This window comes from Eulemur rufifrons, chromosome 29 (genome assembly GCF_041146395.1).
Source record: "Eulemur rufifrons isolate Redbay chromosome 29, OSU_ERuf_1, whole genome shotgun sequence".
Lineage (NCBI taxonomy): Eukaryota > Metazoa > Chordata > Mammalia > Primates > Lemuridae > Eulemur > Eulemur rufifrons.
Genome location: NC_091011.1, coordinates 25,719,151 through 25,745,566, shown reverse-complemented (window position 1 = coordinate 25,745,566; position 26,416 = coordinate 25,719,151). Strand labels below are relative to the sequence as shown.

Sequence of the window (26,416 nt, the reverse complement as noted above, 5' to 3'; positions counted from 1 at the left end):
TGTTAGGTGCCAAAATACAGTTTTTGTTTTTGTGGTCTCTTTTCATAAATTAGATACAGAGCTAGTAGAAAAACAGTAGGTATCCAGCTCAGCGAGCAATAAAGGCCAAGACTGAACACTTGATTTTAAAAACAATAATGGAGTCTATATGAAACTTTCATTGAGATTTAGCAAGCAAATCTAGCACTCTAAGAGAAATTTCTTAATAGGTTTTGTGCTTACTACCCCATATGATAAGAATGCCTCAAACAAATTACTAAAACTTAACCCAGCCAAGTAGAGTATAAAATTTGGTCTTCTGGTAGGGAACTGTTATACAAACACATACACACAAGTTCAATTATTTAATTTTGACATTAATTCCTACCTGGAACAATACAGTTTAGCAAATCAATGAGGCTTGCTAGCAGGGAAGGCCTGGGGCTAACTAAGGTGCCCCTTCAGAGTCACTTCAACTTAAGGTCTCTGTAGATCTACAAACATACTGAGCAATCAGTGAGTTTGTTTGTCAATTATCCAAGCATAGTTAAGTGCTATAATGATGCCCTTGGAACAGACTGAACAGTATTTGGTCATTAGTTATAAACAATAGTTTTTAATTTGCTGTATGTCTAGTATATATTATAGAAGAGAGCTAAACTGGAACCAACTATGGTAGCAGACCCACTCCCCGCCCCACACACAATGCATGTATCCAAAATGGTGTGACTAAACAACATTTGACATTAAATAAGGATTACAACTTTCATAAAGACATGATTTGTACAAGATAATAGATTAGGGCATCATACTTATGAAACCAGTGTCATGGGATAATTTACAGAAAGGCCAGTTAGCTTTACTTTGAAAACCACAAACTTAAAGGCATGGTATTAGACATGTGGGGGGTCAAGTATAGGTTATTCAGTTTAACAAACTCCAAGTGAAACTACCTGCTAAACCCTGATAATATAAAGATAAATGTTCCACGAACATGCAAAGCTTGTTCATGCCTCAAAATCCTTACAGTGCAGCTCCTCCTGCTAAAACTCTCTTGTATGATAAGACCTGTGCATTTGGATCTTCGCTTAAATATTACTTCCCCAGAAAGGGCATCTCATTTACTCTATGTAAAAGAGCCCTTACATAACTCTCTATCTCCTGAACTGTTTACTCTGCCTTTTTTTTTCCTTCATAGTACTTATCACTGAAATTTTTTAAGTCTGCTCTATTCCTCCATAAGCTCCAAGAGGCAAAGGACTCTGAATATCTTTAAAGCCCTAACCCTAGAATTCAGAACATAACTAAACACAAGAAGTACTCAATAAGTATTTATTGTATGAAATGGAGAATAAGGCATATCATACCTTGTGGTCAAGGTGCTATGCTATCAGCATAATAGAGAAGATCAGATAAAAGTGTATAATCAGAAAAAAGTATATAATCTTATAAGAATTATATAAATAATTTTAAGTGTAAGATATTTCACTGAAGAAATGCAGGCCTTGATTTCAGAGTTACCTTACCAAGTTCTTTCTAACATCTAAGAAAATTTCTTTCAATTTCTTCATTTACAGAAGCACAATGACAAAAAAAAAAAAAATGAAACTAAAGGTGGTAGGAGAGTTATTTGAACTAACGAACTCTCTTTCTTCTGTGTTTAAAGAATATTTACTAAAGAACTATCAAATCTGGCTGAGCACAGTGGCTCATGCCTGTAATATCAGCACTTTGGGAGGCCAAGGTGGGAGGATCACTTGAGGCCAGAAGTTCAAGACCAGCCTGGGCAATATAGCAAGACCCCAGCTCTACAAAAAAGAAGAAAAATTAGCCAGGCATGGTGGCGCACCCCTGTAGTCCCAGCTACTCAAGAGGCTGAGGCAGGAGGATTGTTTGAGCCTAAGGGTTTGAGGTTGCAGGGAGCCACGATCATGCCACTATACTCTAGCCTGGGTGACAGAGCAAGACCCTATCTCAAAAAAAAAAAAAAAAAAAACACCCAAAAAACTATCAAATCTAATCCCAAATTTCACTACTTCCCGCAGGGTGTTACTTCTTCCATTGCCAGATCTAAATGTCCTTCTGTTGCCCTGGAATCACCTGTATAAATAAAATCTGGTGTTACTCTCTCTTTAAATATCCATAAAGCTGAATGTGAGATGAAAGTTAAAATAAGTATGAACAGCCAACCCAGATAGGATGAAGACAGCATTTCTCTGCAGTGGCTAGAATGATGCTGGAGATCAAACTCCTGGAGATCAAACTGCTAATAAGCAGCTCCCATGCTAGTTGTTAAATACGGGGAATACTGCCATGTTGCATTATTTTGCATTTTGTAATTATTTGCAAATTATTTTATTAGCATGTTTTCCTAAATTCTGTACTTTTAATGTAAGGACCTCCTCTTTGAAGTTGTTCTGAGTATTACTCTACTTCTCTTATCCCATCCCACCACTTTGATCATAATCACACTCCCCAGTGTTATCTAATGTTACAATACAACATGGTAAACACAGTAAATGCATACAACCTCCCTGATAATAGAATGTAGAGGCAGTTAGCTTAGTTTAACTTCAGAAAGAGGTAAATCATTTGAAGATAAATAACCTAGAGAACAGCTTGAGAGTGATGAATAACTGTAAAAAGGCTTAATATTAATCTTGAATTTTTTAAAAAAAGATTCTTGATTCAGTCAACCATACTTTATTAAACACCCATTAGGGGATATATACTGGAGATATAAAGTTGAATAAGACATGGTGTCTGCCCTCTTCAGAGTCTAGTTGAAGACACAGGCATAAACATAAGCATAACGTAGTAGTCCCTGTAATAGCATAGATACTGTACTATGGAAACACAGAAGGGCATAGAAAATAGTCTCACTGTTGCTATACAAAAAAAAATCCTCTTATACTTCTGCTTTCAAGTATAATCTTGTCCAATTCCCAAGTCCTTACACCTCAGAACAGATCCTGTCCCAGTTAAACTCAAAGACGCTAAGGGTATTTCAAGATATCACTGTACTTTCTCTTTCTCTGGAAGTTTATTTCATCAAACAGCACCAGTCAGGTAGATCCCAAACAGGAGAGACCCCAAACAGGAGAGACCCCAAAAACTGGTTCTATCCCAATTCATCCACAGAACACAGGCCCCTTATGGCCAGTAAATAAACATTCCAGGACGGGCCTAACACAATAGGACTGATCTGATTTCTCCTGAGTTCTCCAGATTCTAAAATAATGGTTTCTCAAGTGACTCTGAAACAGAAATGTTAAGCCTCTTCCAGGTTAAAAACTAACCTCTGAGGGTTATAAAATAAGGCAATTCCCCATTTTCACTATATGCCCGTGACTATGAACTAGCAGAACAGTAAACAGGGGACCAGCCACTGGAGTGGATAACATTGTTAGAAATGGAGTTGCCAGAAGGGGATTGCTATGACAGAAGGCCACCACAGGATAATACTGAAGGGAAGATGGTGTGGCAGAGTGTGGGAAGAGGCTTAGATTGAGTTGGAAAACTAGGATTCTAGTTCCTAGACTTGCTAACAAGCTAGAGAACCCCGGGCAAGTCATTTACCCTCTTTGAACCTCAATTTTTCAATCTATAAAATATTAACAAGAGTTGAACTAAATTATTACTAAGGTCCCTTATAATAATAAAAGTCAATTCTAAGAGTACTGGAGACACTTAAAAGCTAGACATACTACAGTCATGCACCACATAATGACATTTAAGTCAACAATGGACTCCATATACAACAGTGGTCCCATAAGATTATAAGGAGACGAAAAATTTCTATTGCCTTGTGATGTCATAGCCATCATAATGTCATAGTACAATGTATTAATCATGTGTTTATGGTGATGCTGGTATAAACAAACTTATTGTATTACTGGTCATATAGAAGTATAGCACACACAATTACGTACAATACATAATACTTGATAATGATAATGAATTATGCCACTCATTTATGCACAGTATTTACTATACTATACTTTTTATCATTATTTTAGAGTGTATTCCGTCTATTCATTAAAAAAAAAGTTAACTGTAAAATAGCCTCAGGCAGGTCTTTCAGAAAGTATTTCAAAAGAAAGCATTGTTATCATAGAAGATGAAGCCTCCCTGTCCGTTATTGCCCCTGAAGACCTGCCAGTGGACGAAATGTAGAAGTGGACAACAGTGAGTCTGGCAGGAGGACTGCTTGAAGCCAGGAGTTTGAGACCAGTCTGAGCAATATAGTGAGACACTGACTCTACAAAAAAATAGAAAAATTAGCTGGGCGTGGTGGCACACACCTGTAGTCCCAGCTACTCCGGAGGCTTAGGCAGGAGGACTGCTTGAGCCCAGGAGTTGGCGGTGAGCTGTAACGATGCCACTGCACTCTAGCCTGGGCGACAGAGCAAGACTCTGTCTCAAAAAAAAAAAAAAAAAAAAAAGGAAAGTGAAGAAAAAAGGCTTAAAAATGGAGAGGAAGAAGAGAACCAAGGCCTGTAAATGTAGTGTCATCTGGGCTTTGATAAAGACACGTACAGTTTGACAGCTTCAAAAAGAAGCACCAAATAGAAGCATACCAAAGTACTTCATAAAATAATATCTGTACTATAAAGTGATGATTATATAAGTATTAAAATACCATTTTAATATTCACATTGGCTTCATGATAACTATTAACAATTCAAGCATCATTTGCTTTTGATTCAAAAAACAAAAAGTCATATAGCACTTAAATAAAATTGTATTACTTCTAATAAGGATGATGTACACAGGAGCCATTATACAGTGGGTCTAATAAATATCAAAATGAAACTTGGGGAAAATCTTCAATCTGCTACTCCATAGGGTGGTAAAATGATACAGTAATGATTCTTACTTTCCTCCCCAGAATAACACCTAGTAGGAAGTAGGGAGAAATGTTTGATTAAGGAAACTAATCCCTTCTCAAAAATCTATACCAATTTAAATTTACCCAAGTTAAACAACTTCTCTTTAAAATGCTAACCACAGAAACAGTAAATACAGTATGTTCCCATTTATACTTTTAGAAGACTGCTGTATTTGTATGTATCTATATACAAGTCCATGAAAATGCATTTTTAAAAGTCTGAGATAGGAAATAGATAAGGACTTAGAAGAAAGGGATACAGGGGGGACCTTTTTAAGGTTTTGTTCAAATGATCTCAAATATTCCATGTTTCCAGACTGTTGAACACAAAACTTCTGTAAAATTGCAGGCCCATCTTGGGAATCTAAGCCATGTTTTCCCAACATCCTCTTTATTTAACTTTATTTAATTAAAATATAATTATTTTTAAACCAGCCAATTTAACATAAAGTTTCCTCTGTTTTAACTGGGAAAGCAGAGCTATTTTTAACCCACCATATTAAAAACATAAAAATAGTAACAATGAGAAGGTCAATATAAATAAGCTGCTCTTATATACTGGTTAGTCTCATAACAATCATAATAACCAATAAATTATCATAAACCAGCCCTGCACAAAGGTTTTAATCTGTATAATATAGTACAGATTCAGGCATATTCATAGTTATAATATTAGCATTTTTGCACCCTAAAACTACAAACCAAGGTTTAAAAATAACTTAAGAACAAAAGAATAATTTCAAGGTTTTCTCACAAGATTGTATTTTAAAAGTTGAAATAACATTTAAAATAGCCAGGCACGGTGGTGCGCGTCTATAGTCCCAGCCACTCAAGAGGCTGAGGCAGGAGGATTACTTGAACCCAGGCCAGCCTGGGCAACATAGGGAGACCCCTATCTCTAAAAAGAAAAAAGTTTAAAAATCAAATCAGTATTTTTTATTATAAGATAATTTCAGGCTGTACCCTTGAAGCAAAAGAAGATCAATCAATAACAAGATCATGTGTCCCATATCAATTTTCAAATCCAACTGGAGAACCACTCAAAGAAAGAATTGTTCAGTTTATTAATTCCATCCTATAAAAAGCTGCACTAACACCAAGCTTAAAATTGCTTATTAGTATTTTATGATCAAAGTGCTGAGCCCACATTGTAAATCTTTACACCTAAATCCTATTTAACTAATTCAATATAACAATCAAAACAGCTAACAATTATTTATTCCTCCACCTGTATTCATAAGCAGTTTGGGATATAAGATACTTTACAACAAGATCAGTAAGTTCTTTATGAAAAATAGAAATTGATTTAAATTATATTTTATTTTTTAATCCAAAAGCTCACAATCACATTTAATATAATTGCAACAAAATTCCTATTCTGCTGTCTACTACTATAAATACATAAATTATATGTATGTATACAGTAATTTGATTATACAGTAATTTTCAAAAATTTGGAAATTACAGAAAGTCATACCTATACTTATAGATACCTGCTATTAATATTCGGTACAATAAGTTCTTAGATTTCAGTAGTGGATCTCCTCCTCTTATTGGTATGATCATATGACTTTTAGGTATGTGTGAATTCTACTTACAGATTTTCTATTATTAAGTCATCTCTGCATATATGGGCTAAACCAAACTGATCTCTTTTACACATGGTTGGATTTAGTTTGCTAACATACTTTTTAAAAGTTTCTACTTCTATACTCATGACTGAAATAGACCTAAATATAATTTTTCTCTCTCATACTGTTTCTGTTTAGTTTAAGTATCAGAGTTACACACGTCTTATACAAGGAGTTGGGAAATATTTCTTCTTTTTCTATTGTCTTGAATGTTTGCATAAAATTTAGATGATATGCTCCCTGAAATTTTGGTAACATTCATCTATAAAATCATCTGGGCCTAATGTTTACCTTGTGAAATGATTTTTTTTTCTTTTTTGTCACTTGTTCAATTTCTTCAGCAGTTACTGGATTATTCAAGCTAATTATTTCTTGAATTAGTTCTGAAAAGTCAAACTTTCTAGGAATTTATCTATCCCTATCCACAGTAATTGGAGCAAAAATTCACAATACTTCAAAGTTGTGACATTCTTTTATCTGAATTTAGAATCAGCAATGTTTCTTGAGAGTACTAAATAACATGTCAGCTTGATTTGTTGTTTATTTTTAATGAAAGAGTAAGAATCCTGTAACAGGCCTAAAAATAACTAGAAATATCTTGGGTACCACAAAACCATAATTGCTACTTTTGACAAACAGAAATAAGCGGGCACATATTTTAGCTACGACTTACCACCAGAAACAGGGGCATCCATGAAAACTGCTCCCATTTTCTCAACTTCTTTGGCCAATTCTTTGGCAACTGCAGGATCAATAGTACTGGAATCTATTAATAATGAGCCTTTCTTCACTTTTCTAAGTAAATAAATAAAAATATAGTTTACAACTCTGAATAAACATTTCATTCAACTACCTATAGAATCATAATCTGCTAAAAGCTGCTAGATATCAAGGAGGTCTTTGGTTTAGTATTAAAAAACATTATTAATTAGAACAGGTTCAAAAATCTCATATTCATTTGCAGATCAATTACAGTTCAAAGTAAACTCAGACTCTCAAACCAAGAAAATCTAATAAACTACATGGCACAAATTCTGGTTTCAGGTGAAGTACACACTAACCATAATAACATAGCTATTATGAAGCTAAGATGTAAGCAATTTAAAACATCTATTAACTTTAAAAGGGTATTTGATAGGATTTAAATTTTTGTTTGTAAAGTAGCTGGGTCTTTAAAAGTAATTTATTTGTCTTTCACAGGCCATATTGCAAATTTCACATATCCATGTCATTTCCACCAAGTAGAATAAACACAAGCAATTGAACTCTAGTCATTTGCCTCAGGATGTCATATTCTTTTATAACTGTAAGTTTTTAATGACAAAATAAAATATCAAACAGGTAGAAAGGAAAATGAATGAATCTCAAAATCTCACAAACTGTTTTTGTTCTTTAGGGTAAATTTATACACATACACTGGTAAAGGGGAAAGAAGACTTTTCACATCATATTTTATAGGAATATTTAAATGGCATTCTTGGGCCGGGCGCGGTGGCTCACGCCTGTAATCCTAGCACTCTGGGAGGCCGAGGCGGGTGGATCGTTTGAGCTTGGAAGTTCGAGACCAACCTGAGCAAGAGCAAGACCCCATCTCTACCAACAAAATAGAAAGAAATTATCTGGACAACAAAAAATATGTAGAAAAAATTAGCCGGGCATGGTGGCGCATGCCTGTAGTCCCAGCTACTCGGGAGGCTGATGCAAGAGGATTGCTTGAGCCCAGGAGTTTGAGGTTGCTGTGAGCTAGGCTGACGCCACAGCACTCTAGCCCGGGCAACAGAGTGAGACTCTGTATCAATAAATGAATAAATAAATAAATGGCATTCTTACATAAAATATTTTTGCTTATACTGTAAGTGCAGAATACATCTACATAGTGCCCTTATTATCTATAAGGCAGTGTCTACCTTCTATGGCAAGGAAACTGTGACCTAAATTATAATTTATTTAAAGGGCTATGGCTAACCTTTAATTTAAACTTCCAAAGTTCTTACTACAGATACACTAACCAAGAGGACAGAGAAGCATGATTGGAAAATTGGAACTGAATAAATTATATATTGAAGGAGAAAACAGAAAAATCATTGATAAAAACTACTGAAAAGTAACATCTTTCTATAGAAAAATAATATGAATGGTTTAAACAACAATTTTAGACATATGAGTTGTTACAGTTCAAACACAATGCTTGGGTATATTTCACAGAAGAAAATAGCATACTCTATTAGAGATCATCTCAGTATGTAGGTTTCACTTTATGTAACCTAAAAAGAATTATTTATCTGTCTTCTGTTATCTTAATATTTTTAAGATCTCAAATTTTTAAATAAACAGAAAATCATCTCAAAAATTATAAATGCACTGGGTGTGCAGAAATGATCCTGACCCAGAAAAAAATAAAGAACCCACCCATGAGAAGCAAATTATAGTTCAATGTAAAGCCAAACTCTTTCAAAGCACTCCCTGGACAAAATTGTTCTGGTAGCTGGCCACCATATTCCTTAGCAAAAGATAGTAATAAATGCAGGGTTATGTCTCCAGAGGAGTTTTTTACTAACTTTTCCTTGAGAGGTAAAACAGGCTCTAACTGGAACAGGCTAGGTAACAAGACAACTAGGATGCCTCAGGACCACACACACACTGCGGTCCTGAGGGCTCCATCCAAAATGAATGTCTTTCAACCTTCCCTGAAATCTAAACATTTATCTCACCAGTATTCTGCCTAATATCCAAGTGTCTTTTGCTTCCAAGTTTGTTAGTTTTCCAAAGCATTTCATTTCCAAAAACCTCAAATTTCATGTATTACAGTTTCTAGAAATTAAACCCTTTCTTTTAGCCCTTTATCTATCTATAGGGCCTACCAGTTTGTTCTTCCTCTGCTGAAATTCGACAACAAATAAGTTAGGAATAGAAACCAGTAAAACCAGAAAACTAAGTTGGGTATTCAATCACTGTCATCCTAACATAACCACAAGGGTTTGGCAACAAGCAGCAATTAACCAAAAGGTTCTTAGAGCCAGGGAAGATAGGCATTGGCTAGGAAATTCTGACCTAAATTATATTTTATTTAAAGAGCTACTGCTAACCTTTAATTCCAACTTCCCAAAGTTCTTACAACAGATGTACTAACCCAAAGGACATACAATAACTTTTTATTACACAATAAAATGTTAAATAATGGCATTCTTTCCAATGTTTGGCTTTATTTTTCATAAAAACCTTTTTCTAAATATCTGTAAGATTCAAGGATATTATGTTTGTAATAGCTGTACAGTTTAAAATGCAAGCTTTAAAAGTCTCTTAAACATGTTATCAATGAAAGGGTAAGTTAAAGGAAAGAAACAGAACCAAAAAAAATTTATTCCCAAATGTCACATATTTGATTTCAGTGAAAAAATAAATCCTTTACAACAAGAAACCACACTATTCACTTAATGAAATGAGAAAACAGTATAGAAAGGTTTTAATAAACATAATTGCAATTTCCTAATAGTTCTAACAAGTGTGAAATTCATGAACTATCATAACAAGAAAATATTCACAGTTGAGAAATACATACTTTAGAATTCCATTTGCTCCAGAATAAGCTTCTATTGCATTGATACTGGTGGGCAGCATTGTAATAATTCTGTCAGCTTTTTCAGCTACATCTGCTGGGGAAGATACTACCTTTAAAAAAAATTGCAAAGGCACATTATTTAAATTAAAATGTAAGCAGTTTCTAGAGCACAAATAGGATTCACTTTTTATGCATGCCTGTAACAGTGACACAGTGCATAAAAACCAATCCTTGTTTCCAAATGACAAAAAAAAAAGCTTACTGCCTAAAATAAAGGGCCCATTCCTTATATACATACAGACGCAGTTTCTGTGGAATCACATTTACTGTTTATTTTTAAAAGTGTGAATGGAGTTGAGGGGAAAAAGGCAAAACCCAATAGTCCTGGGAATAGACACATTTCTCATGGATTCTTCCAACCTGAATTCTTAAACAGCATACCTTTTGGTATATATGCTTTAACAAAGAAAAATATTCTAGTATAACAGAGCTGGTAGCTCAACTATAGGAGTCACTAGTGATTTATTGGATAGCAAAATCCCCTAGCAAAAATCTCAAGCCCCAATCACCACTATCCTTCAGTCTTTATTTTTAAGCAAAAAAAAAAAAAAAAAAAGCCTGTTTCAGAAAAGAAAAGGTCAGGATGAGGACGTGAGCACTTAACTACAGTGACTGTGAGTACTACCAGGAAGGCTGACAGTGTGAGCTATCAGAATTCATGCGAGTACTGCATATACAAGAGAGACATATAAATAGACATCGACGCACTCTCTCAACTCTGCTTTAATAATGACTACGAACATACTGGAAAGTTTCTCTGTCCATCCTCTGTATGTGTGTGCATGCATGGATAAATGCACTCACTCATGCCTCTCACCCCCAGCTCTCTCGCTCTCTCTCACATTACACAACTTGATACACCTGGCCAGCTAGTTGGCAACCAAAGAGGTCAGAAGAGACCAGGAGCTCACTCCTTGACTCAAACTCTTCTTTCAAGAATCCTTCACCCAATTGTCACAAAAGCTTTTCTAAAGCCTTTTCTCTTTTCATTTAAAAAAAGACAAAGGAGATAATTATCAGGCAGATAATTGATGACTTCTCTCCAGAATGATTTATGTATATAAAAAGTGCCATATTTCTACATACATTATGTATAGAAAGTAACATGTTTGCTACTAGAAAATTTAAAGTGGTGCTTTGAAGTCCGAGGTGGGAGGATTTGACACCAGCCTGGGCAACATAGTGAGACCCTATCTCTATGTAAAAATTTGAAAATTAGCTGGGTGTGGTGGCGCATGCCTCTATTTCTAGCTATTTGGGAGGCTGAGGTGGGGGCATGGCTTGAGCCTAGGAGTTCAAAGTTGCAGTGAGCTATAATCGTGCCACTGTACCCCAGCCGAGGCAACACAGTGAGACACTGTTTCCAAAAAAAAAAAAAAGTGAAGTGGCATGTATCATATAATCATTTCAGGAATGGGACTGCCCCCGCTTTTCACATGGTAGAAGTTTACGTAACATTTTCTGTATACCTTTATACTTTATACATCTGAGAAAAGTGAAAGAATAGGAAGCCAAACATAGTGTGTTATCTAAATATTATGAGCTAGAAGTAATTACATTTTAATTCTCCAAGAGAATATCAGCTCCTAAATCAATTTCAGGATAAATGCAGTTTTAACAAAAAGCAATTTTTGTAAGTCATTCTTTAAAATTTCAGACAATCAAGCATCCTAGCATATTGTGTATTAACAGGGCAGGAAATGATATTATAAAACACCTCAGACCCTAAAATTAAAAAAAAAAAAAAAAAAGATGTTCTCTTTCTTTCAATGTTTCATTGTAAAGAAAATGAAGCATCTTAGAGTCTACAATGAGGTACACTCAACATGTATATTTTGATATATAACAAGGATTTGCCACAAATAATTCTGAAAAGTAAAAAATTTTTCCATAAATTACAAATAAATGCTTAAGTTACACGAAAACCTTTTCTACACCCAGAAAAGTATTGAAATTCAAAAAGAGGCAACTATTTCCTGGCAATCAATTCAAGTTTACTCAAGAAAAATATAGCTCAGTAAAAAGAACAGATAAGAAAAAGTTGCAGGAGTCATAATTCTTTACTCCTGGACTATATCAAGAATATGGGTTATTTACAGAGTCCCATTTGCTCATCGCTACTCTAATGAAGTAAATACAATGCAAAATAATGGTATAACTTTCAGTGGCCTTTCCTTCTATTACAGCTCCATCTTTCTAGATCTTTCAGGGACATCAGTAAGCCCTGAGGTCTAAGAGTTAATTTCAGACCTCCTCTTAGGAACTGAGAGTTCTCTTCCATTGAAAGAAATTCAATTCCATCTACATAACTCCTTGAGAGGTGCCCTGGAAGGCACGAACAATTAGCTCACAGACCTAAGGGTGCTTCACACCTCCAAGCTTCTCAAGCCCATGAACCGGCAGTGCCAATTCATGTAACTGCCAAGTGCATGGGGTGGCCAATCAGCCCCCCGCATCCCTAGCATCTGCTTCTTGGGATGGTCGGGTTGCCAGAGTACTGCTAACCCCTCAATTATATAGGAAAGTAGTGTCAAAGCTCACAGGCCTGGAAAAAACACACAATGATAGTGATAGCAGGAATGTCACCACCACACTAGCCACAACTGCTCTATATCTAATGACCATATACATTTGGTACATCATAATAATAGTTTCTAATTTGCACTACAAAGGCATGTTTATTAGACAGATAGACATTCAAATACTCTTGCCATAGATGTGATAACTTCAGGACTCTGAAATAACTGACTGACAAAATTTGGCCATGACTCAAAAGCTGGGGGGAAAAAAAAAACCAACCTTGTTGCCAGTCTGACACCAACCACAAAAGCCTTTAGGAGCCAAACTAATTAGAGTCCCTTCAATTACATTTGCTAATTGAATGGATGGGCAAAGACAGCATGGATTAGTGAAAGGAACACTAATTTGGGAAGCCAGAGACACAGGTTTAGTTGCAGCTCAGCCAAGAAGTCATATGTGATTTTGCATAAATCACTGAACTTCTCCAGCTTTAGTTTCGAAATCTATAAAATAAAAATAGTGATATGGGTTCTTTCAGGGTTACTATCTCCAAAGCAAAAAGGAAACAAGCAGAGATATTTTTCATATTTAGTAACCTTAAGTTTAGGAAGGTATGGCCCCTATGAATAGGACCAGAAGCATGTGCAATGACTCAGTACAAACGGACAGCATTAGCCAGACGCATACTGTGCAAGTCTTCCAACACCTCCACACCTGTGGACAATCACTGGCCTAGCCAACTCTGGGCCAAGGCTCTGCTCTGATTGCCAAGTCTGCCCCAGACTAGATCTCCTGCTAATTCCAGTTGCTCATTCTTATGCTATTGTGAATTAAGGCAACTCAACTTTTCTATTATCTCAATTTTGACTACAGAAAATTGGTTACTGTGTATATCACAACACCTACAGTCTTTAAGTATTTTTACAGCCAATTTCTCTAAATATAACTTTGATTTACCTGTATGCTAGTATACATCAATGACAGATGTGTAATACAGACTGGATAAATTAAAGATAAAATCTGCTTTGCTAGATGGGGAGAGGGGAGGAAGGCCAAGAGTAATTTGAAGGAACTGCACCTCTTTTTTAAATATCCATTGGAAGGAGACGACTGTTACCTAACTGCTTTATGTGAAGAGAAAAATCTTACTGTCTCTTCTAGACAAAACAGTCACATAAGTTCAGCACTGCTTCCAAGTAAACCAGATGGGTAACAGAAATGAAGAAACAAGATGAATGTGACCTTGTTAAACTTGCCACTCTTGTGTTTTTTAATCGTTTAAAGTAGAAAAGTACACTGTTACTTCAAAATGACACTACACTTGAAAAACTGACAAAAACGGTTTGTGCCTACATCTTGAAACATTTGGTCTACAATGATGGAGCCCACTCAGTAAGAGGCTTTTAAAGTTCTCATTTAATAAGACCTGAGTGGATGCCAGATTAGATCCCAAGAGATTTACTTAACCAAACATGTTCAGCCTTACAACCCTGGAGCAACAAAATGGTTTCCAAGTTTTTAAAGAGAAAAGAGAATCTAATTAAACTAGTTCAATCAGAAAACTCACAGAGAAATGGTACATACATCCCAGATTTTTGGCACAGACCAGCAGCATCTCCAAGGAAAATCCTAGACAATGAAAACAAAGCACGAGTTGCGTGTGCCTTTCATGCTAAGGTTTAAATTAAAAAGAAAAACCAGTATCTTCCACAAAATAAAAGTGGGATGAAAGGGACAGTGCAGAATAGATTCTTAAAAAGGGATACTGTCAAATCACTTTATCTCCTAGTTCAGTTTTAATCTTTATCATCACACTTTCACTTAAAAATATGTCTACATATTGCTTCTCAGCACTATGGCTGAAATCAAGTATAAAAACATGTCTACAATTCTCTTCCAATGCACTCTAGCCTCAGTGACTCAGCTGAGACAGTGGCGTGTCTGTATGTGTGGTGTAGGAAAATAAAGATTTTGGAGAAATATGGTATAGCAACCAGCAACAACAGTAGCAGCAGCAGCAGCAGCAGCAGCAGCAGCAGCAGCAATAGCACTATGTGCCAGGTTCTCTAGGACAAAGAGAAAGGTACTATAATTATCACTCCCATATTATAAGATGAGGAAATTTATGCAGACAGAGTTTAAGTTATCTGTCTAAAGTCACACAGCTAGCACATGAGAGAGCTGAGATTTGAGCCCAGACAGTCTGGTTCCAGGGTTTATGTTTTTAAACCACTATATTCACCATTTATTGATTCATGATTTCTAACATATGAAGGCCTGATAATTATTATCAGTTACATCTTGGAAAAGATGCTAAAAGTTGAAACGATACATTTATATTTCCAATAGAAACAAGGATATAGTAAAGGGATAATGAAATAGGAATGCCCAAATGTTTTACAGAACATATACAGCAATGGAATATTACATAGCCACAAAAAAACAATGAAACCTTGCCATTTGCAACAACATGCATAGACCTAGAGAACACTATGTTAAGTGAAATAAGCCAAGCACAGAAAGATAAATCTCACATGTTCTCACTCATATGTGGGAGCTAAATATTCAAAACAACTGATCTCATGGAGATAGAATAGAATGATGGCTACCAGAGGCTTGGAAGGGTAGCGGGGAGGGGCAAATAAAGAAGGCATGGTTAATGGGTGCAAAAGTATAGTTAAATAGAATGAACAATATTTGCTAGCATAACAAAGTGACTATAATCAACAATAAGTTAGGGTAGACTTTAAAATAACTAAGACAGTAGAACTGGAATGTTCAAAATGTTAAATGTCTAAGGTGCTGAATAACCTTACTACCCTGATTTGATTAATTCACATTGTATGCTTGCATCAAAAACAACACATGTACCCTATAAAGATATACAACTATTATGTACTCATAATAATTGAAAAAAAATTTTTTTTTAAATAAGGGAATACAGAAAATCAAAGAGAAAATATCATCAAAGAAATAATTTCAGAAAAATTCCTAGAATTGAAGGATATGGAATTCTAGAGTGATGAGACTTATCAAATGTTCAATAAATTGACCCATACCTTCAAAAAATATTTTTTTATGGAAATGACCACAAATCACAAATTTAATCAATTATACATGCCCTATCAGAATAGGTTAACATTTAAAGGTATAAATCAGCTGATTAAACACACTCATGTAAAACATAGTAAACATGTGAAAATTTTTATTTCCCTAATAACCCATGTGCAGTCATGTGTCACTCAACGACAGGAATACGTTCTGAGAAAGGTGTTGTCAGGCAATTTTGTTGTGCGAAAATCAGAGTGTACTTACACATACCCTCCTACTCTACACCTCGGCTACACCGTATAGCCTATCACTCCTAGGCTACAAACCTGTAGAGCGTATTACTGTACTGAATACTGTAGGCAATTATAACACAATGGTATTTATGTATCTAAACACAAAAAAGGTACAGTAAAACATGATATTATGATCTTATGGGACCACTGTGGTATATGCAGTCCATAACCAAAATGTCCTTAAACAGCATATGACTGTAGTTCTACTACTGCTTAGAGCTTGAAGAAAACCCTCTGGGTGATAACATTCTAAAGCGCTTCTTCCCCTGGAGCTGCAGGTGGCATCTTGTACCTGGAGAGGAGGGAGGAGCCTGCCTGAGGAAAGCAGAGCCGAGAGGCAGTCAGACCACTCCCTAACTCTTCTATCACAGGAAACAGTAAATTCCCAGTTTTTGCTTTTAAAAAAAGAAAAGTACTTCTTCAAGGAGACATCTGAGGATCTTTTTGAACCACCTGATTGTTTCCTGAACTAGATACGTCTATTTTGGTATTTTTCTCCCTGCAAATCTCTCACAAAAAGCACAGTTTAGAAATCATCTAGCCAGTCTTTCTGCAATCTTTCGGGAAGAAAAAAACTTCTGTTTTCTTTGGCGCTCACCTCATCAGCTTCACTTGATATAGTAACACGGGGGGAGGAAGTGAACATGGGTCCTTAAAATGTATGAGTCTACTCAAATATACCCTGATTTTTTTAACCCTTAGTCTCTTCAGGGCACTATTGTGGCAAGAAGTTTCAGAGTTTCACATATATTTTTTCATTTCATCCCAAGTCATGTCTTTGCCTTATAGTAGTAGAATGAAACTCATTTTTTCCTTTTATCCAACATTTATAAAAGTAAATATAACTATGAAAAATATTGCATTTTAATGTATCAGAACCTATTTACCCAAATTAATATTACCTTTTGAATCACTTGTTCCAATGACACTGCCACTGTTCAAAACATTTTCTAAGCTGCCAACATAAATCATTTACCAACAAATGTTTTCATTTTATGATGACAGAGTACCACCTCTCAGGCCCAGAGCTTTTTCACTCTTTATCCTTCTAACTTCATTCATCTAAGTTTCACATTTTCCTACCCTCCATTGCTGTTAAAATCAATACTCAAGAGGACCCTCTAGAGCAAAGATGCTTAAGAGAACCAGAGATGTGTCAAAGATGGGATGAGGCAAGGAAGATTCTGACTTCCGGGCTTCCTGCCTCAGTGTGAAGGACACATGGAATTTTTCCCACTGTGTGCTGGGTAGGGGTGGCAGGTGCACACAAGAAACTAAGGCAAGTCTTCACTGTTCACTAATATGGGAGAAGCATCTACTCAGAGCCCATCTTCTTTCCTTCTTTATACCCACTTACACATCACAAGTGAGAGGAAAACAGGAAAAACCAGTAATTGAGTCTGTGTCCTGGAACCCTCAAATTTCTACCCAGGAATCTCAGAGACTTTGTCTTCTTCATGACTTTCCTTTCAGACTACATTATTTCTGTCTATGGGCGAGCAAAGACCATACACAATATTCCCGCAGTTCTCTATCAGAAACAAGATGACTCTTAAGAGTCATTTATTTTTTCCTCCTTGAAAACTGCTTTAGCACTTTATTATAGTCAAATTACAATTTTAATAGAAATTTCCCTGTAATATTAGTTGGTCTTGCCACCTGAGACACATCCAACACCTTGTCACATCCAACTCAACCTGTTTTATTCTCCAACAGCACTAGGTAGACTGCTAGACATATGGTAGATATCTATATCTATTGACCCAAAGTAAAAATCTTCAGCAAATGGGCTGGGCGCAGTGGCTCACGCCTGTAATCCCAGCACTTTGGGAGGCCAAGGCAGGAGGATCACTTGAGCCAGGAATTCAAGACAAGCCTAGGCAAGTGTGAGACCCTGCCTCTAAAAAAGATTTAAAAATTAGCTGGGCATGGTGACGCACACCTATAATCCCAGCTACTCGGAACGCTGAGGCAGGAGAATTGCTTGAGCCTAGGAATTGGAGGTTGCAGTGAACTATGATAATGCCACTGCACTCTACCCTGGGCAACAGAGCGATACCATGTTTGAAGAAAAAAAAAAATCTTTGGGAAATATCGAAGATGAGGCTTCACTTTTTGAGGAAACTGTTCTTTTGTCCTCATTCTTAATCTGGAGAAATCCTACTTACTCTTCCGATATCTATTATATCTAAATGTCTAGTCTTTAGAGAGAACTCCTCTAACTGCCCTCTCAGCTAATGTAATGCATATTTTATTAAAAACTAATGCAACGTTTTACTTTTTCTTTCAATTATCACAATTTCAAATCACATATTTGTGTGATTTGATAATCTAACACCTCCTATCTGTCCCCAAAGGCAAGGACTGTGACTATTTTGTTCTGAGTTATATCTCCAGTGCCTGGCACAAAGAAAGTACTCAAGAAAAATCTGTTCAATCAGTGACTTAATGAAGGTCCTAGCCCATTTTGCTAAGGGCTAGGCAGTAACCTTAACCCATGGTGATCAGAGCAATAAAAAGTAACTTTTCTTCACAAAGATGGTGGAGAGACCCTGACATTGCCATTTGAATGGAGAGCATGAGAGAGAAATAACAGGTATGTAGGCAGAGGTGAAACTAAGGCATACAGAAACTAATTTACAGCTAACACTGACATACAGTACCGACTATGTGCCAAACACCATTTTAAGCTCTTCGCACATGTTAACTCATTTAACCCTCATAACTCTAAGAAAATGGTACGATTATCATCCTTATTTCACACATGAGGAAACAGGTGTAGAGACACTAAAAAATTTGCCCAATATTGCACAAATACTAAGTGGTGAGGGCAGATTCCAAACCCATGTCTTTTGTAGATTCCCAATTCTTGCTGTATTAGTTTCCCACGGCTACCACAACAAATAACGTAAGCACGATGCCTTAAAATAAAAGAAATTTATTCTCTCACAGCTCAGGAGGCCACAAGTCTGAAATCAAGGCATTGGCGGGGGCATCACCAAAGGCGCAGGGAGGGATCCTTCTTTGCTTCTTGCAGCTTCCGGTGGCTGCTGACGTTCCTTGGCTTACAGCAGCATAACTCTAATGTCTGCCTCCTTCTTCACAGGGCCTTGCCCTCTCTGTCTCTGCGTCTTCTCCTTTTCTGTTTCTTGTACGGACACTTTGTCACTGAATTTAGGGCCCACCCTAAATACAGGATGATCTCATCTCAAGATTAACTTACTTACATCTTCAAAGACCCTGTTTCCAAAAAGGTCACACTGACAGGTACTAGGGGTTAGAACTTTGGATACACCTTTCTTTTAATGGCTTTATTGACATATTATTCACATACTATATAATTTGCCCATTTAAAGTGTATAATTTTATGACTTTCAGTATCTTACCAGATATATGCAACCATCATGACAGTCAATTTTAGAAACTTTTCAAGAAGAAACCCCAGCACTAAGCAACCACTAATCTACTTTCTGTCTCTATATAGATTTCCTTATTCTAGACTGCCATATGAATGGAACTGTATAGTATTTGGTCTTTCGTAACTGGCTTCTTTCATTTAGCATGCTTTCAAAGTTCATCCATGTTGTAGCAAGTATCAGTACTTCGCTCCTTTTTATATTACCGAATAATATTCTGTTGTATGGACATAACACATTTTGTTTATCCACTCATCTGCTGATTTGGGTTATTTCCACACTTTGACTATTATGAATAATGTTGCTATATACAAGTTTCTGTGTGGATACTTGTTTTTCCTTCTCTAAAGTATATACCCAGGAGTAGAATTGCTGGATCATATTGTAATTCTAATGTTTAATTGTTTGAGGAGTGGCTGCACCATTTTACATTTCCACCAGCAGTGTATGAGGGCTTCAATTTCTCCATATCCTCACCAACATTTATTATGCAACTTTTTATCTTATACGGTGTATCTCATGGTTTTGATTGCATTTCTCTGATGCCTGATGATGTTGGGCACCTTTTCATGTGTTTACTGGCCATTTGTATATCTTCCTTGGAGAAATGTCTATTCAGATCCTTTGCCCATCTAATTGAGTTGTCTTATGTTTGAGTTGTAAGACATCTTCGTATAGTCTAGATACACATTCTTTATATCAGATAACTGATTTGGAAACATTTTATCCCATTCTGTGAATTGCTTTTTCACTTTCTTGATGTTGTTCTTTTGAGCACAAAAGTTTTTAATTTTGATGAAGTCCAATTTACCTGTTTTTAATTTTGTTGCTTGTGCTCTTGGCATCATATCTGAGAGATCTTTGCCAAATCCAAAGTCATGAAGAGTTTTACCTGTGTTTTTGCCTAAGAGTTTTATAGGACATCTTTCTGAGGGCCACTAACAAAACAACCCATTATAATAATTATTACTTAATTATAGCAAACTCCCTGAGTACAGAACCACACACTAAAGAGAGAAGGGGTGGGAGGGAACATATGATCAGTGGCTTGACATTACCGATCCAAAAAATCTAAGCAATTTATTTTCTACTGGTCTAGTTTATAAACAGATAACAGGTAGCTACATTTGAGAATCATCAAGGAAGATACCATACACACATTCAAAAACATATCACATTAATTTCATTAATCAGTAACCATGCATCACATAATTAAAAGAACCAGAGCCCCGAAGTCAAGGGCAGACCTTTGCTCAGATGCTGATTCTTGTTACTCACTCACTGTACAGTAGTCCTCCCCCCCTTATTCCCAGGGGATATACTCCAAAACCCCCACTGGATGCCTGGAACCGTCAATAGTACCAAACTCTATGTACACTATGTTTTTCCAACATATACATACCTATGATAAAGTTTAGTTTATAAATTAGGCTCAGTAAGAGATTAACAATAAAATAAAACAATTATAACAATATGCCAGCATTACTCCTCTTGCACTTCGAGACCATTATGAAGTAAAATAAAGGTTACTTGAAAACAAGGACTACGATACCATGACAGTTAATCTGATAATCAAGATGGCTATGAAGTGACTGATAGGCAGGTAGTGTTTACAGCAGAGAGAAGCTGGACAAAGGGAGGATTCACATCCCGGGCAGGGCAGAGTAGGATAGCATGAAATTTCGTCACGCTACTCACAATGGCATACAATTTAAAACTTATAAATTGTTTATTTCTGGAATTTTCCATTTAATAGTTTTGGACTATGGTTGACCACAGGTAATGGAAATCTCAGAAAGCAAACCAGAGATAAGGAGAACCACTGTATAACCTTGGGGATATTATTTATAACTCCTCCAAGCATCAGTTTCCTGATAATACTTCTGTTGCAAAGATAAAATTAGATAATATATACAAAATATTTACCAAAAGTCCTGACACATAGTAGGTGCTCACTTAATACTGCATTAGCTTCTTTTTCTCTTCCTTCACACTTACCTAAAATTAGCAACACTAAAGAAACAAGGATTTTGTTGGGGAATGGAGGCAAGAGGGATAACTTCAGAGTACAAGGTAATTCAGACAGAGTATCAGAAAGCTCTGGAACTCTTAGAAGAAGCAGAAGAAAGTCATAAGGCAGTGATGATCATTTCAGTTGTTCCACAGGCGAGCTGTAAGTGCTACAGGCATACAGGGGAAAGTAATGGCATTGGTAAGAATTTAAAAGACCCTAAGTTTCTGTTTTGCCAATCTAGGGTAAGTATCCATTCAATTCCTACCTCCTTCTTTGGCTAAACTCTGTATTTAATTGAAGATATTTCCTCTTTTCAGAGACTGAGTACCACTGTTACTCTTACTAACAAATATATAACCCATTGTAAAGTGACAACACCAAATAGATGGCTCACACCTGTAATCCTAGCACTCTAGGAGGGAGAGCCAGGAGGACTGCTTGAGGTCAGGAGTTCAAGACCAGCCTGAGCAAGAGCGGAGACCCCATCTCTAATAAAAATAGAAAAAATCAGCCAGGCATGGTGGCGCATGCCTGTAGTCTCAGCTAGTTGGGAGGCTGAGGCAAGAGGATTGCTTGAGCCCAGGAGTTCGAAGTTGCCGTGAACTAGGCTGACGCCGTGGCACTCTAGCCCGGGCAACAGAGTGAGACTCCGTCTCAAAAATAAACAAATAAATTAAATAAAAAATAAAAGAGTAATATCTATCTCCTCAGAATAACTACTAATTGATTCATTACAGACTGAATATCAACCTGAACTGCTTACCAACTCTGACTGAAGATGGCAAAAGGCCACCCTTCCCAGATTCTCTACCTAAAGAACTGATCGGTTAAATCTTGCCAATAAGGCTAAGTCCCTAAATTATTAACACTTAAGGTCAACTGTAAGCCTCCTATAGTGGGAACACAGTGTCAGTATTCAGTATTCGGGCACAAGCAGCCACAATACTATCCTGAAAGGTCCCAAGATCACACTTACATCCTTGCACAACACTGCTGCCATTTCCGTATCACACACAAACCACGGAAAGGAAGATGTGACTATCCAGTTCTGCAAATGGCCTCTAAATTACCTAAACCTGTTCTTTACCTAGGCATTGCATTTCTCAGTATTTACTTTCAAGTCTATTATCCAGAAGGTGACTGTTAAGTTTTATTTCTTCTCTCACTATTTTCTATAATATATTTCTAAGGAATTTTTTTAGTATTCTCTCAGTTCTGGGATCACATTCTACCTTCAGTTACCACTCTCAAACTTATAGAAGAATTTCCTTCATATCTAGAAAAAACAAAATGCTACATTCAGATATTAATACATAGTCTCCTGTCATCTGAGTTAATAATATAATTTAACAAATCCAAACAATACAAGACTTAACCAGCAAATGTTATCATACAACATAATAAACTCCAGTTCCAAAATTCGTGAAACATGAATGGTAGCCTAAAAGCAAAACACTAGAGATCCATCATAACTCAACTCTTGGTTACAGCAATGTTTTTTATGGTAGCTCCTGATTTATGGCCTACAACTAATATTTATTCACAGAGTGCTTCCATATAATATTTACAAAGTATGTTCACATATATCCTCTCATTTGAGCTTCACAATCTAATGATTTAAGTTGTCATCATTCACATTTTACAGAGAAACCAGCTGAAGTGAAGTAACTTGCCCCCAGGAAGACAGTATGTAAGTATCCGAGCTGGGACTCAAAGTAAGCTTTACATCTTTAAGCCTACCTTTGTTCTAAGACAATTTTGCCTTTTAATAACACCAGAGTCCATTTCCACCAAACTAACTGCGTAAATAGCAAAATCTGTAAAGTTACTATTCTGAAAAACTGACATAGAGCCAAAGCAAGGCCCTCTGATCAAACTTGGAAAATGCTCCAAGTCACCTGCCAAAGAATAGATCCCCCCGAGTGTCTGATGAGAACTCTCCTTTGTCACACATCTGGATTTTGCATGAATGTTAAAAATATATATTTATACACACGATACACATATACACACATATATGTAGTGTGTATGTGTATGCATATATAACTTATAATGAATTAGGTTTGCAACTCCATTGGGTATACTTCTAAGAAGCTGTCACTTATTTGAATATGCATTCATTTTTAATCATCAAAATCTAAAACAAATCTAAAGAAAAGGTCTTACCTGTTCACCCGCATCTTGAAACTCTTTGCATGCATCAGGGAACACATCATAAACAATAAGCGGATAGCCATGTTTCATGAGATTTTTTGCCATCGGATTTCCCATGTTGCCCAGTCCAATAAATCCAACTGGAGTCTTAGAAGCCATTGACCTAGAACACACTGATTTCAATACATTACTTTTAGATAATATTTTTTATCAACATTCATTTAATATTAGTAAGTCAATTGTTTTTAGTTGATTTCTATAAAGGAAACTTTTAAAAGGCTAGTTTTAAACTAATGACCTAATCACATTTAAAGATATCAACGATGTCCAGGCAGACTAATTTCTACTTATTTAGTTCTCCAAGAAACATTCATAATATTTTAAGTAATCCTTCCTGTTTTCTACCTTTATAACATTCCTTTACCATTTTTAATAATAAACTCAATAATGTTGTCATTTACAAAACACCTCCTATGTACTTACCCTATTATGTGAAGTATACTAGACTCCGCATATCTATAATATCTCCTTTAATAATGTGTATAAAAGACTGATGTACATCTATACAGATAGATGTTTGAGCTACATGTCCAAGGGAAAAAAGAAAAGCAAGAATGAAAGTACTCAGTAAAACCCATATCTTGGACATCTTGGACTGGGTCCAAGAATGGAAAAGCTTTTTACCTTATTACTCCCTTATTTATAGAAACCATCTTCTAGTGGTATTTAAAAATCTTAATAAAATGTTAAACCCAAGAAAATGTATTTCAATCAAAAGTCACCAGTTTATAAAAATGGTCCTGGGAGCAGGAAGAGGGACATTTTCAGAGGCTTTAAATGACAAGGGTTACAGTATCGGGACATGGGTCTAACAACTCTGCACTTTTCAAGAGGAACTTTCATTTCCAAAAAATTTTTTTAAAGTACTTAAAAATTATACACAAGTTTTGTTTATTTATTTTTTCATAAAAGGCTTTTCGAAATTACATCGGGGCACACAATTCAAAGTAATGCTTTAGAAAGTGAAGGGGTCAGATTACAAAAAAGGGGGGGAGGGGCTTCACATTACCACGGAAATAACATTAGATGCAATTTCTTGGTTTCTAGATTGAGAACTCCACTCAACATATATTCACTGCCTGAAGTACCATGACAGAGCTCAGAGACAGACACAACAAGACATGGTCCTTACCCTCAAAAAGCTCACAGTCTAATTAAAGGAAAAAAGAGAAATAACTCTATTTGCCCTTTCATTTCCTGAATTTATTTTTCCTTTTTCTTTCAAGAACTCCAGTTTTAAAACTGCATGGAGCAACAACTAATCACAGTCAACCTCAACTGAACTTAATCTGTTCTTCCTTGAACTTAATCTGAATGTAATGAGATTTCTTAAAAGCAAATTATCTGAAGTCCTAAAGCTTAAGAAACAGAGGTCTCCTTGGGTTAGAAGAATATTTCATTCCTTTTAACATGATGATTGACTCTAACACTTCCATTAAATGTGGGTGTATTCTTGTGCAATATCACTTCACAGGTGCTAAGTTTAATACACTAGGTATAACAGGAATCCTTTGTCTTTCCAGCCCACAAGGGGTTTGATGACAGAAAGATGACACCTAACTGAAACTTTATTTTGATATTTTACACAGAATGAGAGGTATATTTTGTCAGAGAACTCTAATTAATGCTCATAAGCACACTAACAGTAATAACTAGAGAGAAAACGTAGCACTATTGTGCCAGACTACTGTGTTAAGGTTGGAAAGGCATAATTTAACAATCCAAAAGCATCAGAAACTAGGAAGACTGTAACTTAAAGGCAGTTAACAGGCAATTCACTCTAGGTCAGACACTGAAGTATGGCAAGGTAGAACTACAGTTCATTAATAAATTCAACAAATATTAAGCAACTATCATATGTACTGTGCCAGATAGCATGGAAGACACAAATGAGACATAATCTTTGCTTTCAACAAGCTTCAAAACCAAGAGGATAAACTACGTACACAAACACTAAAAAAAGACAGTTAAGGATAAAGTAAAAAAACAATGCTGATACAAAAGGAGAGAACTTGAAGAAGGTGGCCTTTGACCTAGGCATTCTAAGAAGGATAGGATTTCAAATGAATAGGAGGGTAGGAAGGAAGGGAACTCCATATAGAAAATGGAACATGAATATATGCAAGAAACTAGGAGAGCCAAGAAGAAATGAGTAACAATACCAATGGTTAATACTTATTTCAATTTTACTACACACCAGACATTGTACTAAGAACTTTATAAATTGCACTGTTACCATACACTATTATTAAGCCCATCTTTCAGCTGAGAACCCTGATGCTTAGCAAGTTTAAAAATGCCCAAGACTTAATTAAGTTGTCATGCTAAGATTCAAATCCAGCCAGTCTGACTCTAGATTCTCCACTTATAACCACCCTATGACACTGCTTCATTCTTCTTAGAAGATGTAACAAAGAGCTAGAGATGAAGACTGAAAGAAATAATGTGACCATAGTATAAAAGGCTGGGAAGCATGCTAAACAATTTGTACTTTGTAGGCAAGAGGTAGTTATTGAAGGGTTGGGCAGGAGAAATGACAGATCAGACTTATGCTTTAGCAATAGAAATGAGGCAGCAGTATACAATGCATGAACTGGAAGAAGAGCCTGGAGGCAAGAAGACCAGTGTAAAAATGATAGTAATATTCTAGAGCTGTCTTAGTCAGTTCCAGCTGCTATAACAACTATTCCATAGACTGGGTGGCTTAGACAACAAACATTTATTTCTCACAGTCCTAGAGGCCTGAAAGTCCAAGACAAAGGTGCCAGCAGATCTGGTGTCTAGTGAG

At 36.1% G+C, this 26,416-nt stretch overlaps 1 protein-coding gene across 1 annotated transcript in view; it reads right to left on the bottom strand.

Annotated features, from left to right (window-relative positions):
• HIBADH (3-hydroxyisobutyrate dehydrogenase) overlaps positions 1-26,416 on the bottom strand; it is a 114,380-nt gene that overhangs the window by 79,483 nt on the left and 8,481 nt on the right. Inside the window, exons 2-4 of the mRNA XM_069461563.1 lie at positions 23,581-23,741; positions 10,061-10,170; positions 7,175-7,296 (exon numbers count right to left, since the gene is read on the bottom strand). Of these exons, the coding sequence (XP_069317664.1) occupies positions 7,175-7,296; positions 10,061-10,170; positions 23,581-23,741 (393 nt within the window). The remainder of the gene's footprint in view (positions 1-7,174; positions 7,297-10,060; positions 10,171-23,580; positions 23,742-26,416) is intronic.